Below are 16009 nucleotides of genomic sequence, written 5' to 3'. Positions count from 1 at the left end.
TTATTTTTGTTTGCGTTTTAATTTCAGTTGCGCACTTGTACACACCTTATATATTGGGTTATGGTACTGCAAGTTTGAGCGGCGGTAAAGCTGGGTGGACGCTATATGAGTGCGTCGATTGTGGGAACAAATACAAGCACAAAGGATCGCTACAACGACATATTAAATACGAGTGTAGAAAGCAGCCCAGTTTCAAATGTCCCTATTGCGTCTACCGCGCCTACCAGAAACACAATCTACTGCTGCACGAGCGCCACCTGCACAAAGATTTACCAGAGAAGGTGGACTTTGTCTCTGAATGACCCGGGCTTGGGTGAAAACATGTCAGTAACCTTTGAAAATATTAACTAACGACTCGACTATGGAACGCAACACTAACAAGTTTAAAAACTGAAAGTTAGCGGAAGCCGGAATGTGCAATGTCCTCTTATTTATTCACTACAGCTAATTTTCGCTTTTTTTGTTTTGTGAATATTGGTTTTAAAGGTACTCATTATCGAATATCTTTCACAGCTTCACGATCGCTGGATCACCCGTGCAACTTACTTAAATTTCAAGAAAGAATTCTAAGAAGCAGAAGAATCAGGTTACCAGCAACAAGTTACCATTAGTGTTTTATAACTAACTTCAATAGATTTAATTGCCGATTAAGTATAGAGAAAATTAGGTTGAAAAAACGGTCATAAGGTGAAGGCCTCTGTGCTCAAGAATCACATAACCATACCAAAATATGACTTGCCAAGCCATTTTTATGGTCAGTTTGATGTTTTGTAAAAAAAAAATAGTGTAGGTTTAGTAGATATGTAAGTCGACTCACCGGCAGCTCATAGCATAATACATCTTTAATGACCAAATATTTAGTCAGTTGAATCCAAATACTATTCTTTTTTTAAATTTATATCCTAAGACTATTGTTTAAGACATGTTTGTTTTCGATAATTTTATACGTATTTAGTATTATGCATAGATTGTTAAATTCTTGTTGTTAATGTATATTTAATGTGTGTTCCTTGTTACCAAAGAAGTGTATAAATTAACTTTGACACATTGTTGAATAACTCGTATTATAAGGCCAGTATTCCTAATAATGTGTACCTTTATAAAGTATTTTTGCATTTGTTACTGTTAATAATTAAGTTACCATAGAAGTTCAAAAATCATAATAACCAAAGAGTTCTAGCATAAATTATTATCTTACTCTGTGCCTTACTACATTAAGAAACTAAGTAAATTGTTATTAAACTATAGAGAGAATGTTGTTGTGCATTAGCCATTATTTTAATGCATTTTTTTTAATATGTTGCTGTCAAATATGAGCCAAATTAAAACTTATTTTGGTTGTTCTCTGCAATCTTACTAATACGTTATGTTATGCCTGCCCAAAGACGCAACATAATTGTGTTTTCTTAACATTAATAAAAATCTATTGGTGGTGGCAGTAAAAGAAATACAATATATTAAAACAATTAGTAAAAATATTATTTTGTGTCGGAAGTACGAATGACCTAAAAATTTAAGTGAATTTAATGTTAAACATTCACTTTCGTTCTCTTTGTTTTTCTTGTAATGATAAAACCTTACTTAAAGTGTTTGTTTTTGAAGAGATCACAAAAAATTGTTAATACGACTATCATTAGCAGAAAATCTACTAACGTTTTTACCCACCAAGATATGTTTTTTGTTATAAGGTTGACCGTATAATTAGTTTATAATTGGTATTAGATGATACAATTTATAGTTTTCGGAATTGGTAGCTATATGAAAGGTAAACTCAAAACGTTACTTAACGTCGTGTTCTGAAATACAAGGTTTACATTTATTATCGTTTACTTCAGGTTTCAAAAATTATTTTGTATGTTAAAATTGATCTTGTATAGAGTATTAATATTTTCTTATGGAAATACGAATCAGTGTTGATTACCAGTAAAATTATTAAACGCAATTGTAATCCATATCTTCAATAAAAGGCGCACAAATAGCAGACTAAAGTCTACATATTTTTCTACCATGGTGTGGTTTGTTTTTCTTTATATTGTGTATGTGAATAAATGTTAATGATTTAACAAAATCAATTTATTATATTATTATCACCCTTAGCTATGTGCGATAGGTGACAATTGGTATTAATAAAGTGCGCTCAAGAAGAAACAAATAAACATTCTGGAAAGTCTACATACCTACCTACTACATAATATGTTATTTTTTAAATTTATAATAGTGATACAATATTTGCTTAAGTTTTTTCTGGAACATTTTAAGTTGAAAATTTGAAGTAGACAATAATAACGTGTCAGAAACATTTTTATTGTTTCAGGTGATATGGATTTTATGAAATCGGTAATGCATAATATTATGCCAGCGCTGAAGATGCAGATTTATGATACCATGTATCAATGCGAAAAGTGTAATAGAAAATACAGACATAAAAGTACATATAGAAGACACGTTACATATGAATGTGGTAAGGAACCAAAGTTTAGATGCCCCTTTTTCGATTGCACCTATAAAGCATACCAGAAAACTCACACGGACGCACATGTAAAAACTAAGCATCGGCTAATGATGGTGGAATACAAAGAATGATAAGTGAAGTGATCTGAATAGTACGTTGTGATATTAATATATTTATTACGTTATTTTACTGTTCTTTCTTTGTTTAAGGTATGATAATACTACATCCTTATGATCCTTCCTTGTCCATTAATAAGTGACGATATTCATATTAAATAATAAAACGCTCTTGGTCGTATATTATAGTTAAAAGAATAATTTCTAGGTAAATTTTTGCTTAGTAACATAAAGGGTGCAACTAACGGGTGTTACAATTCTGTGCGGAGGGAATGGAACATTGGCCTATGTAGCGTAATTTTCCACTTGGGCCCTTTCAATATTTCTTTGGAGCCGAGACTAAAAAGAGAATTAATTGCAATAATCTAAAACCTAACATAATTAGTTTGGACACACACCTAATGCACTTTAAAACATTTTATTTTCATGCCACCGATATAAAAAGTGCGTGAGATTAAGATTGAATCATGTAAACAAAGACCATCTTGGATCTAAAGTTTCCCAACTTTATTATAATTTTTTTTAATTGACCTTCACAGAGTATCTCTATTGAATGCATTAGATTTATCTGTCAAGATCAAGTTCCAAGGCTGTCAAGTGTCCTGTGTCAACTCAAAATGTATATTGTCGACGACCAACGTTGTTAAAAAAATTGCAAAACAAAGAATTTAGCTAAACATTATTTAAATAAAAATGATTTGAAGTTTGTTTTGTAAAATGAACCGCCTTATATGCTTAAACTCTTGTTATATTAACACGATAAGAAGTAGTTACAATAAGCCCAGGCAATTTTTATTGTCACCTAAGAGTGTATCTCCGGAATTGCTTATAGTTAGAAAAGTACACGAACAGAAGAAGATACGTTCAACTCTCAATTATGTGATCGCTTTAGGAGTTATGACAGTAGGTTTAAGTTACGCCGCTGTACCTTTATACAGGATATTTTGTCAAGTAAGTAACCTCAATTATTTTCCTTATCTGCGAGTAAAATTTGTAGGTGAAAGATTCTAAGTGAATTTTATGAGTTATCTTTGATGTTAATGTATATACTTCTAATGAAAACTATGTGAAAGATTTACCCAATCATCAATATTCATAGTATAAATTTGCAGGCATACAGTTATGGAGGTAGCATAGGGCAAGCCGATGCAACAGATGAAGTAAGTAATATGAAGGCGGTTAAAGATAGACCTATCAAAATAAGGTTTAATGCAGACGTAGCATCCTCTATGCAGTGGAATTTTAGGCCACAGCAAACAGATATTACAGTAAGTATGTGAATGTTTTTTAAACTTCAGTTAGTGTACTAACTTAAACTTCCCCTTAAATCATAAGTTAATATATAATAAATTAGTAAATATTTTATTATTTAACATCTATTTATTTATCTGTTTTATATACTATTTGTAATCTATATATTTCAAAACGTTTTTAACATATTTGTTAATTATTTACTTATAGTTTTCAAACAAATTCGACCATTGTTTTTTTATATTTGCAGGTGGTGCCAGGTGAAACAGCTTTAGCTTTCTACACAGCTAAGAATCCCACTGATAAGCAAGTAGTGGGCATTAGTACTTACAATGTGGTTCCATTTGAGGCTGGTCAATACTTTAATAAGATACAGTGTTTCTGCTTTGAAGAACAAATGCTTAATCCACATGAGATGGTGAGGTTTGATCTTATGTACCATAATGCCTTGGCACTGGCATATATTACAAAACTTTGTGACAATTATGCATGTTAAAACTTGGCATGTCATGTCATGCATGTGGGTAGTATCACACTAACACTACATTTAAATATTTTATTTTTAATCACTACTTTAAAAAATTTACAAGTAACTATGTAATTGTATATTCAAATGATTATATTACCACATTGTAAACATGCACTTATTCTTATATATTCTATTAGCCAACACATAACAGAGCAGCAGCACAGTTTAAGCGGCACTTCAATCTACCTTTCAGTGTTATATCATTATTGCAATATCATCTTATATAACCCTGGATTGGTCTTGGATTTCTAGAAGAATTTAAAACAGAAGAAGCCTGAGCAGTCAGTTGAGCTACTAAGCTCTATCTAGTGCAAATTTCATAACAAAATAATAATTTTAAGGCACATAACAAATAATATTAACAAATGTTAAAGAACAAAATAAATATTGCAACTATAACTACATGTTATTACTATACTATTTTATATGAGCCATGTCCACATTTGGTATTTTATTATCAATTGGCCTATTTTCAGGTTAACATGCCAGTGTTTTTCTACATAGACCCAGAGTTCAGTGAGGATCCAAAGATGGAGTACATTGATGAGATTGTTTTGTCTTACACTTTCTTTGAAGCTAAAGAGGGATTCCAACTTCCCGTCCCTTCATATGCTAAGTAATGCACAAACCTAAGTATTTTAGTTATAGAAATATTGTGTTATGTAATGACATTATTTTATTATAAATTTGTTGAACATATTTTTATTTTTATCAATGTTATCCTTCTTTCAAGTTTGTGATTGGTTATATGTTATAATTGTAACTGTCTCTGTTGCTATGGTTCAGTGGCTCTCTCCGGGGAAGAGTCGAGAAAATTATTAAGCTGCTAGAGTAAAGAGAAAGCTAAAAGGTTATGTTTCCGACGGTGGTAATTGTCCTTTCCGTCTCGTTAGTCTTCAAACCCTTGATTAAAGCTAAATTCCTACAAAGTTCTAGTGACTCGCGCCCTAAAAACCTAAAAGTTGTATTTCCTTTTGTATAAAGTTTTAAGGAATTTCTTTTGTACCCTTGCGATCATTAACCCTACAGTATTTCTTATGAGGGACCATATATCATGCATATCATTTATTCAAAACAAAACCCACAGTTTGATTCCACATTTTATTTCCAAAGTTAGGCTTTGATAGCAGCAGTCACCGGGTAGCCCCGCCTCAGTCCCATACATTGGTCCCTGTCTATGAACAGAGTGGTCGACTTATTGCGCAGGTCCGCTTCCAGCCCCGCTCGTACTCCAAGTAAAGTCTGGTGAGTACCTTCCGCCGTAGCTATCTTTGATCTCAAGGTCTCCATAGTCTCTTGGAGATCACAGCATTCTTTCACCAATCTGAAAATATTAGTCTTAATATACGCGAATGCCTTTGATCGATGCCCTCGAAAGCTTTGTCTTTTGATATTTGACGTGTATAATAGTGTTCTCTCGCACAAACCTATTCTGCGCTTCATCTCGGCACTTCTCCAGATGCGGTCTGTTGGTTCGCGCTTGGAGTCGGGTGTGAGCCACCCTCAACGGCTGCAATTTGTCTTCGATAGCCTTGTTTAGCAGTTCTAGAGTCTTCTCCACGTCAAACATTTCTTGCTGAACCTGAATAACAGAATATGTCGAATATGTTTAATGGATTTGCCACTTCTAATCAGCAGCTTTATCTTGAATAACGCTAAAAACTAAGTTTTTATACATTGAGTGTTTATGGACGTCATCACTAAACATCGGGTGCACCTTCTAAAGCAGCAATCGCATACCTTGTGCAAGTGCAACTGCAACTTGTTCTTGATCTCGATGGTCTCGGCGATGCGTCTCGTGAAAGCGCTGTTGGTGTTACTCCATTGGTCCCAAATCTCCGTCGCCGAGACGTTCACCAGGTTCTCGGCATCTGTTAGTATGTTAAAAATACGCCCCATATTATGGATATTGTTATTTCATTGGAGCAGTGTTCCAAAGCTAAGGTTAAGGTTCCCTCACACGATTAGCGCCGCTGTCTGGTACTGGCAAGCGTTTAAAGGTTTTTCTTTACAAATCCCGACAATCTAGTATTTACATTTAATTGTATTAATATATTTACCGGAAAGCATTTGCACTGCCTTGGCGCGTTCGGATTGCGACCTCTGCAGAGTAGCAGCACTAGCAGCCGCCCAGCGCTCAGTGTCACACACCGACGGGTCATAGCGTTCAATGCCCGCGTAGAATTGCAGGCCCTTTATAATATTTACTCCAGTAGAATAGTAATATATCCAGTTCCTCTTATGTAAGTTTTTTAAAGGATCAAAAAATATTAATTTCTGCTCTTTATATTTAAGATATTTATGATATATAAATTCTCGTGTTATGTTTTTAACCAAACTCTGCCGGAATTGCTAAACCGATTGTGATATCTCTATATAGAGGTTTTTGGCATTAAGACGCATTTATTTATTTACGCTTCGTTACCATAATATATAAAATTATACATATAAAAACTAGGTTACATAAGTTATTAGGCAAAGGATGGCCTTATCGCTAACAAGCGATTTTATTCCATGCAACCCTACCTTATATAGTAAGTAGTAGGAAAGTACGAGAAGTGCATAAATAATTAACAAAAAAAAATTCAAAATTACATGTAACTATAACTTAAAATAAGCAAAAAAAGTACCTGATTACGAGGCAGAAGAAATATTATTAAACGGACGTTTTCCACGTCAGCTAGTTACGAAATTATTTCTGACCTTGGAGAAGTTGTTGAGCTGATGGCACATGTTGTCAATACCGAGGGAATATTCCTTGTTCCGCATGTCTGACTCCAACTCGTGTTGTGTCGCGCGACAGTTTTTAGATTGCTGACGAACCTACGAGATACGATATGCTATATTAAAAATGATTGTTAGTAGCTGCACTACTCATGAATCATATCATAACAACCATTATAACTACCCATGATCAGCAGTCTCAAGGACAGCGTCGGCCTTCGGGGGTGGCGAACAGGGCAATCGCCCGGGGCCTCGCTCTTACAAGGGCCTCGCGCAAGAACTCTAGCAAATTTAATATAAACCAAACAACCGGACCTACTTTCGCATCACATACTTTTCTGGACGGACCAAGGGCCTTCTAAAGACCTGCCCGAAGCCTCGCAATGGGTAAGGCCGCCTCTGCTCAAGGATATTACCTTCTCCAGCATGTTTCTGAACTTGTCCTGACACTCGCGTAGTATCGCCACTTCCTTAAGCAAAGACTGCTCTACAGCGTCATGGACTTGTTCCAGACCTGAAGAAAAAGAATAGGGGAGCGACATTATATTATACTTTGACCGAATAACCAATATGTTTATCAGCGGTGCTAAGAAACATACTATGACATTAGGTCAATAATAATTAGGTTCGGGCATTGGTGTCAGTTAAGGAATGAGAAACCAGTTTTTTCTTTGTATTTAGCCGAAAACAATATATGAAGTAACAACTCCATAAATTAAAGGCTCTAGACAAAACATACCCTGTCTTTTCTCCCGATGGTAGAGGCACTCCTGCACGATATGCAATGGTCCTTCAATACCGGCGATGGCTCGCTCCAACTGTCTTCGAGTGTCGTTCAACTTCTCGCAAGTGGATACAAGACGCTCCATTTCAATTGATACCTATATCAATAATTCAGCCGTGTATGTCACATCTAAGCATTTTACTGCGTTTTATTCCTCCAATGTCGCTTTATACGTAAACTCTACAACTATGACTATAGGTGCCTTATTGCAGGTGAATGTGACTTTCAAAGTACCACCTCACTGCGCGCCATGCGAGGGATGGAACTAGATGATATTTTAGTACATTTTTTTCGTGTACTGAGTTTATTCACTCCGCTAAATAACTAAACAGTTTAGATATATGTATTGTTAATTACTTACTTATATTATTTAGAGGGAGTAATTCAGGACCTACTGAACTGATTTTGATAATCATTTTGTATATACTTACAACATAACCGTTTATGAAGACATCCTTTGGAACAACCTACCGGTTATACCTACCTGCACCTATTGACCAAAATGAAAGGCCTTGGCTGAATTCTATATTAGATTCGTCATCGTCATCGATAATAACGTCATCAGCTATTACGACTATCAGTTCTTATGACCAAATATGAGTAGTTCCTTCGATGTCGTTATAACAGATTTTGCCATTTTGAGGGTCATAAGAATCATATTTTATGTATAAAGGAAAAAATATGGCTAGAGAATGAACTTTTATATTTTACAAAAATAAGTCCTTCGCCATCTATTTGTCTGCTCGCGATAAACTCAAGGCTTAGTCCTTGAGTTTATCGCGAAAGTTATTGTGGTTCTTACCATTGTCTAGAATGATTCTTAAAGAAGGTATAATATTCTTTCCGCGTTTACATTACGTTTTTACTCAAACAATAACGCATAGATAAGTATATTTTACCAATTATTAATAGTTAAAACTTGGTATAGAAAAACTATATAAAAAATACTATATTGTTATTTAAATTTTAAGGATGTTAGTGACTGTAATATTTTTGAATAAATCGGGTTCATACATATTTGTTTATGTAGTAAAATCTAAGCCTAGGCCTTGCAGATTTTTTCTGTGGCTGTAGTTTAATTTATGATTCCATATTATCTTATCATCTTTTATTTATGATAACGATAGACTCACCTCATTTCTCCAAAAGGTGGTATCGGTGATACGTTCTCCGATACGTCTCCCAGAGTCACGCTGACCTTGAGTACCAATCTCATCAGTCTCTCTACAATAAAAGTCTCAACAACTTGATCTCTCGGTAACGACAATTATTAATATGGGTTTTTTATAAAATAATATGACTACAATATACTTATTAACAAACGTTGTTAATTTCCACACTAAATAGACCAACGGCGGATCCAGGCCCCCCCTTCGAGCTGGTTCCAGGACTTAGGCGGACCACTAATTGAACATAATGATTTTGTTTCAATATTTTGTCACCACAACGATTTTGTGTAGTCTACATACCTTCAATATTTAATTATTATAATGTATTAATTTTGTATGATGGCAAACGTATAAGTTCTTGACTTGACCACGACTATGGCACCTCCTGGCGCCAAAGCTGGATCCGCCCTTGCTATAGACAAATTGAAGACCTACCCTCTACCCCTAATTGAAACCCAAGAATTATAAACTGGTAACTAAAATACATGGGAACACCTTGGCCGAAAAAGTGATTCCCTAATTACTCATATACCATTTTTCCCACAAACCTCAGCATTCTCATGATATCATTTCTGACACGCTCCGAGAAATTCCGCTTTGCGTCAGACTCGTTGTAATTCTTGATGCTGTTCTGGTTCCACTCATATTGAGTGTAACGGGTGTAGAGTGCAGCTCGTGCCGCATGTTCAGGGCTGCGGTCAAATCCTGTCACCAAGTTTGGGAAGCGAAGAGGCTCGGCTGCCATTCCCGTCGGGGTGTAACAAGGATCTACCATCGTATTGGTTATAGGTTGCGATGGCCTGCCAAGGTATTAATGTATTTAATAAATACAGTCGTTTGTGTACAACAAGCTATCGAGAGGAATTATTTCAGTAACGTTTGTTTCAACATCAATGCTATTCGTATACAGTCATTATGACCTGAACTATCATACATTCTATACATATTATACATTACATAGGAGTAACTTCAATCTCTTCATAGCCCATGATTGGTCGCCAAGGGTGCTTTTTAGGCGAGTGAAAACAATATCCCACTTGTGGCGGCATATTCGGAGCACCTGCTGTTTCCTTGACGGGGCTCCATTGTTGTAATTGCTACAAAAAATATGAGATAATGGTAATTTGTAAAAAATATTAAGAGAAAATTAATTTTACTAAACCGATAGAGTACCGTGCACATTGTTACTTCTTTTGCCATTTTGGTTAAATGATTAGCAATAAATTTAAGAATTATTTTAAACGTATAAATAATATCCTAAAAAACAGCTACTTAAAAAAGAAAAGTCATATTTGAATTTCGTGTCTTGATTTTTTTTAATGTATGGAAATAGAAATTACTATATGTTGCTAAGTCAATATTCTGTGGCACAGATAAACGTTTTCCCCATCTTTAATAGTTATTGCTTGCAATATGTCAACCAGATAACCAACGTCACAGTAACTTTGACAAATGGTTGATACTTGATATACATCGTAAATTCAGTCTTCAAAAACATACCAATTTTGTGTTTCTATAATTTCTGAACGATGTAGATTGTAGATTGATTAATAAATCATTGAAATAAATTTATTATTACTTATTTTTTACTTATTTTGGTTTAGCTATAAGGTTTGAAAAAAATATATAAACATTTCGTTACATGAATTACTAGAGAAATGAGTAACGTTCCTGAAAACGCTCCACATCGTAAGTATTGTTTTAATTTTCATTATTTTTAATTATTTTCTTTATGAAAATGCAATATACCTATTAATTACTAAAACAGATTGCCCCGGAACTCAAAGTGAAGATGCTGGTAAAGTGTCAGCTTGTGCGGGATGTCCAAATCAAAATATTTGTGCTTCAGGTACCTAAATAATTATTAAATTCTTAAATGCGCCTGTATATTATTAAACCTTTTTATATTTAAGTTTCATTGACAAAGGTATTTCTATCTTTATAATACTAGCAAAAATACCTTTGCAAAGGTTCAACTCTTGAGAATCAAGTTTATCAAGAATTATTAATTGTTTCAAAGACAGGATTACATCACAGATTTTATCAATTTTTAGTAACAACATTAAGTCATGTCTATGGTTTTTTACCATGCTAGATCTACTAATTTTATAACAATAAATAGTATTGAAATAATTATTTAACATCTTTTTATATTCTACTTAATAAATTATTTTTTTTGTAGGTTTACCCGCTGGACCTGATCCAGCTATAGAGATAATAAGAAATCGTCTATCAAATGTTAAGCATAAGATATTAATTTTATCTGGTAAAGGAGGTGTAGGAAAGAGCACTGTCACATCACTGCTAGGTCATGGTCTGGCAGCTAAGAATCCAGATATAAATGTAAGTATAAGTATATATGTATAATTTTAAAAATAATCCCCTTAATTTTTGGAATTACAATATAATCCTTATATAAGCTTTGGCTTTTAATGTTTGAGGTCTGATAAGCCTTATCTTGTTGAATCAGTAAAAGCATTTCATGATAATGCTTTTAAGTTATGAATCTATGACATATTATATTAAATTAAAGATAATATATTATAGGCACACCTTGATTTGGGTGGTAGATATCAGACTACTAATTAAATAATTTCCTTATTGGAAAACCTAACATGCATAGATAACAATATTAAAGGTTCCTGTAACTATATGTAGATGATGTTTCTTATCTGCACAGTGTAGGAACACAAAGAATGTGAATGTGTTCTCCCTAGTATTTAATTGGTTGCAATTTGTTGCACCTATGACCTGCTAACAGATGCTTGTTCACATATATAACGCATTGCGCTGTTATTGCAGCTCTATACTATACATATGTCTAGCACACAAAGAGATCATAGATAAATGGGAACACATAGTGGAATAACATAATAGTAATTTTTTTTTAAAAACATACCCGGTTATACCGCGAACGTCTTTCGTATGAACTCCCGAATTCCATATTTTATACTTTTGTATATAAAGTTCCCGAGACACGTGTATCGATCTTGAAGGTTCGTGGGCAAGAATTTAGCAAAACTACCTTCCGCATTACGACCCGTGCCACGCTCCTTGTGGTACAACCTTGGGTATGTATTGGTATATAGGTCAGGCTTTACTAACACTATGGAAATTAGTACTTGAATATTTTTTTATTAAATTGTTCTTAAAATTTATATAGTAATAGCTTTGGTGCGATTTTTTTACGAAAATAGTGTAACATAATTTACAAGTATGGTCCGATAAGTACCAGCGATGTTCCAACTTCTTAACCCGCTGAAAAATACGTCTTCTGAATTCTGCAAAGTAGATAGATCACTGTGGCGGTGAAAAACGCCTCATTCGAGAATACGATGGATGGGGCAGCAGTTCGTAGTCTAATTCTGCCAATTTGACCGTGGCGACGGCGGAGGAATGGAGGTGGCACTGTCATCGCCAAATAGGCCGTTTTTTCTTCAATTCGGCGTTGAATCGGCTCTATAATCAGCATAGTGGAGCCCTGCGACCGTTTTGCCCTTCTGCAGGTAGTTGATGCAGAACACATCTTTTGTGTCACTAAAAGTGGTCGCCATCACCTTTTCGGCCGATGAGACAGTCCTGGCCTACTTCGAGCACGTTCGCCGGGTGAAGTCCACTTTTTATGACGGTTTATTACTCATGTGTAATTTCTGTTACCCAATAGTCGCAGTCTTTGTCATCAAAATCCATTTATTCAGTTGAATCACATGGTCACTTTGAACTCTACCGCCTATTTGAAATTGCGACCAGCACACAAGGTGATAGGCAGGAACCTCGGGTTAGTTTTTATTGGATCGTCTTAAGTTATTTCCAATTCTTATATTAGTTACAGTTAATTAAATAGCTGAAGTAAATTTTAATGCCAAGTTTCCTTATCTTCTAAGTAATCCGATATTGTATAATAAGCTCTTGTTTTATAACTTTCTTAAATGTATTATTTGACAAATTTACCACATCACTTGGTAGTTTATTATAGAAGCGTATAGTTTGACCTATGAATGAAATATGTTATAAATATGAAAAAAAAGTTAATGTGGGTTATCCATAAGAGATAGACATATACCATCACGGACTTTTCTGTGGACCTTTTCAATGTGTACAATACTTATATTAGTACATTATTTTGATAAAACTTGTAGGGTTAAGGTGGGTGCCCACGTTTGCAATGTAAGCGGAAAAAATATAATTTTTTACGACATCACATTAGAAACCTCAAAAATAACAGTACTTCTCCACTATTTAATGGATGTTATTATACATATAAACCTTCCTCTTGAATCATTCTATCTATGAAAAAAACCGCATCAAAATCCGCTGCGTAGTTTCAAAGATACATAAGATACGCATACAAAGGGACATAGGGACACAGAAAGCGACTTTGTTTTATACTATGTAGTGATGATACACACACAAATTGATCACGATAAATGCATGCTAGCAAAGGACTTCATGTTTAAAAATATAACATTGCCTGCGTCATCGCAGCCTGCTGTTAAAATTATGCAATTTAAGTAAACCTGTCTTTTGTGAATATTCAAGCATAATTCTTCGGATCTGGATGATATTGTAATTAGGTTGTTTTTGCTGAAGTGTCTCGTGCCGCCTCGCAATGTAATTAGTCGCTTATCAGTTGATGGCTCATGATCAACATATAAAATGACTAGGGTTGATCAGAGGCGTACAGCGTTTCTATATAATAAGCAAATGGTTTATAGTTGCAGCGACATACTCGTAATAATTACTAATGAATTTTCCCAGTTCAAGACCCGCTGAAAACTTGTCGCGTTGCTTGTATTATAAATTATGAGTTGTATCCTCACGCTTCAGACCAAACATGTTAAATTTCATACTTAGACTTGGAAACAAAACAATTTTTTTTTCTGTTTTGTCTCCAGATTGGTATTCTGGATGCAGACATCTGCGGCCCTAGTCAGCCGCGGGTGTTGGGAGTGCGTGGAGAACAAGTACATAACTCTGGATCCGGATGGTCGCCTGTCGTAAGTCTATTATTCTTAGAGTAATTTGCAATATCTCTAAATATATAAAACAAAGTCGTGTTGGTTACTCCACTTACAACTGAAGAACATTTGGGATAAGTTATCGAATAACATTTAATTATTTAATTTTACGAATGCAAACAGCATATGGTGCCAAAACTTTGCATCATTTTACATCGAATTTGTGTCAGTTCAAGATATTCCGATCTTGCTGTGAATGAGATGCATAAATAGGCCAGACAAATTTTACTATAAATATTTGTCCATTTCACTGTAATAGTCACTTGTTTTGTAACTATGTAGCATGTTATACTTAAAGTGAAATGTTAAATTATATTGGGTTTAAAATGTTTTAAAAGTAAAATTTGTTTTAACACCCAAAAGGAATCCTAAGTGAATGTTATTTTTCTATACATAACATAATCATAAGCTGATATGCAAACATTACTCCATCGGGCCCTGTTTTTGGTTTAATTTACAATATCTTGTATCAATATTAATAACAATGTTCTAGTTAAGTGGCCAAACATAACATAACTGTATTAACAAACAAGGTTATTTTATGATATTGCAGTATGTAAAGGACAACCTTTCCTTGATGTCAATCGGTTTCCTGCTGGGTAGCCCTGATGATGCTGTCATCTGGAGAGGACCTAAGAAGAATGGTAAAATGAATTTCATGAGTATTCCCTAACAAAAATTGACAGGTTTCGTTAATAAACTTATTTTTTTAGGCATGATTAAGCAGTTTCTAAGTGAAGTGGATTGGGGAGATCTCGACTACTTGCTGATTGATACGCCACCAGGTAGTATTTCCCATTATCTTATACAATCAATATCAAATATACTCACTAATGGTAGAACCCAGGGTAGGGACTGGAATCCATTTAAATCTCAAGAATATTCTTTTAAGTTTTTTTTTATTTGATATTAAATCTAATCTGAACTTGGTCTATCTGGTCTGATTTACATAAAGTACATATATGTTATATTTTAGGAACATCTGACGAGCACCTCTCCCTAGTGCAATACCTATGCGGGGCGGGCGTGAGCGGCGCGGTAGTTGTGACGACGCCTCAAGAGGTGGCGCTGCTCGACGTGCGAAAGGAGATACACTTCTGTCGCAAAGTGGCGCTGCCCGTCATAGGCGTTGTTGAAAACATGTCGCTCTTTGTGTGTCCCAATTGCCATGTGAGCTGCTCTTCAGTTTGCGTCCTAAATTGTATCGCTCGTACAATGAATTTTTGAGCTTTATACATTTTTTAGTGGATGCCGATAAAGAACCTTAAAAAAAATCTACACTTATTTTGTTTTAGAGCCGCAGTGAAATCTTCCCTGCGACCACAGGTGGCGCAGTACAAATGTGTACGGAATTGGACGTCCGCATGTTAGGAGCGTTGCCTTTGGACCCGCTTCTCGCTCGCTGCTGCGACGCAGGCGACGATTTCACCACGCAGCTGCCGCATTCGCCGGCCGTACAACAACTGAGAGTCATCGTCGATAGTAATGCTATTTTTATTATATTACAATTGTACCTTCTTTTTATTTTAATGACCGCATTTACACTAAACATAAGTTACAAATATTGGGTTTTTATAAATCGGATACGTACTTTTTATAATTTCAACTCTATTGTTTTCAGGTATAATAGCAGTCTGCGAATCCTCTGCTTGAATAGTGTCCACAAATTATAAATTTATTACCTAGTCATAAGCTTGTAACGTTATTATGCTAATATACAATTATTATATATTGTTATAAAATTTCCTTTTTAATAGCACCTAAAAGACTCTTCAATCATTTTATTCCTCCAATTTTAGTATAATACAAAAAATACTGGTACATACTGTGAGTCCTTTCTAGAAATATCCTAGTGGGATAACAAATAATAATGGGTAATATCAAATCGTATGTTTCTACTTTCTGCCATCACCTTTAACATTTTTTAATATATTTATGAACACCTATTTAGTCAACCTATTAAATA

General features: G+C 34.6%; 3 protein-coding genes across 4 annotated transcripts; 2 read left to right on the top strand and 1 right to left on the bottom strand.

The window, feature by feature from the left end:
* Positions 1–3181: 3181 nt before the first annotated feature.
* On the top strand, positions 3182–5047 carry LOC110995391 (cytochrome c oxidase assembly protein COX11, mitochondrial). The gene is made up of 4 exons (XM_022262541.2): positions 3182–3519; positions 3681–3836; positions 4070–4237; positions 4825–5047. The coding sequence occupies exons 1-4, from the start codon at positions 3286–3288 to the stop codon at positions 4966–4968; spliced, it is 702 nt and encodes a 233-aa protein (XP_022118233.1). The 5' UTR covers positions 3182–3285; the 3' UTR covers positions 4969–5047.
* A 389-nt stretch (positions 5048–5436) lies between these two features.
* Positions 5437–12148, bottom strand: LOC110995389 (tektin-3). Of its 2 annotated transcripts, none has more exons than XM_022262538.2 (11): positions 11925–12148; positions 9983–10122; positions 9574–9825; positions 8990–9080; positions 7812–7953; positions 7489–7586; positions 7052–7171; positions 6409–6541; positions 6089–6219; positions 5776–5930; positions 5437–5672 (listed from the first exon to the last, which is right to left on the bottom strand). In XM_022262538.2, the coding sequence occupies exons 1-11, from the start codon at positions 11967–11969 to the stop codon at positions 5462–5464; spliced, it is 1518 nt and encodes a 505-aa protein (XP_022118230.1). In that variant the 5' UTR covers positions 11970–12148; the 3' UTR covers positions 5437–5461. The 2 variants fall into 2 exon arrangements, with proteins under 2 accessions (XP_022118230.1, XP_022118231.1); XM_022262539.2 differs by lacking the exon at positions 11925–12148 and adding an exon at positions 10199–10307.
* LOC110995390 (cytosolic Fe-S cluster assembly factor NUBP1 homolog) lies at positions 10515–15780 on the top strand. Its single transcript, XM_022262540.2, has 9 exons — positions 10515–10714; positions 10794–10874; positions 11208–11368; positions 13921–14022; positions 14597–14687; positions 14757–14828; positions 15020–15213; positions 15339–15525; positions 15665–15780. Exons 1-9 carry the CDS (start codon positions 10684–10686, stop codon positions 15694–15696), a joined length of 951 nt encoding a protein of 316 aa, XP_022118232.2. The 5' UTR covers positions 10515–10683; the 3' UTR covers positions 15697–15780.
* The last annotated feature ends 229 nt before the right edge of the window (positions 15781–16009 follow it).

The sequence above is a fragment of the Pieris rapae genome, chromosome 4 (genome assembly GCF_905147795.1).
Source record: "Pieris rapae chromosome 4, ilPieRapa1.1, whole genome shotgun sequence".
Taxonomy (NCBI): domain Eukaryota; kingdom Metazoa; phylum Arthropoda; class Insecta; order Lepidoptera; family Pieridae; genus Pieris; species Pieris rapae.
Note: the sequence above shows the minus strand (reverse complement) of the source record. Positions and strands in the feature narration are given on the sequence as shown.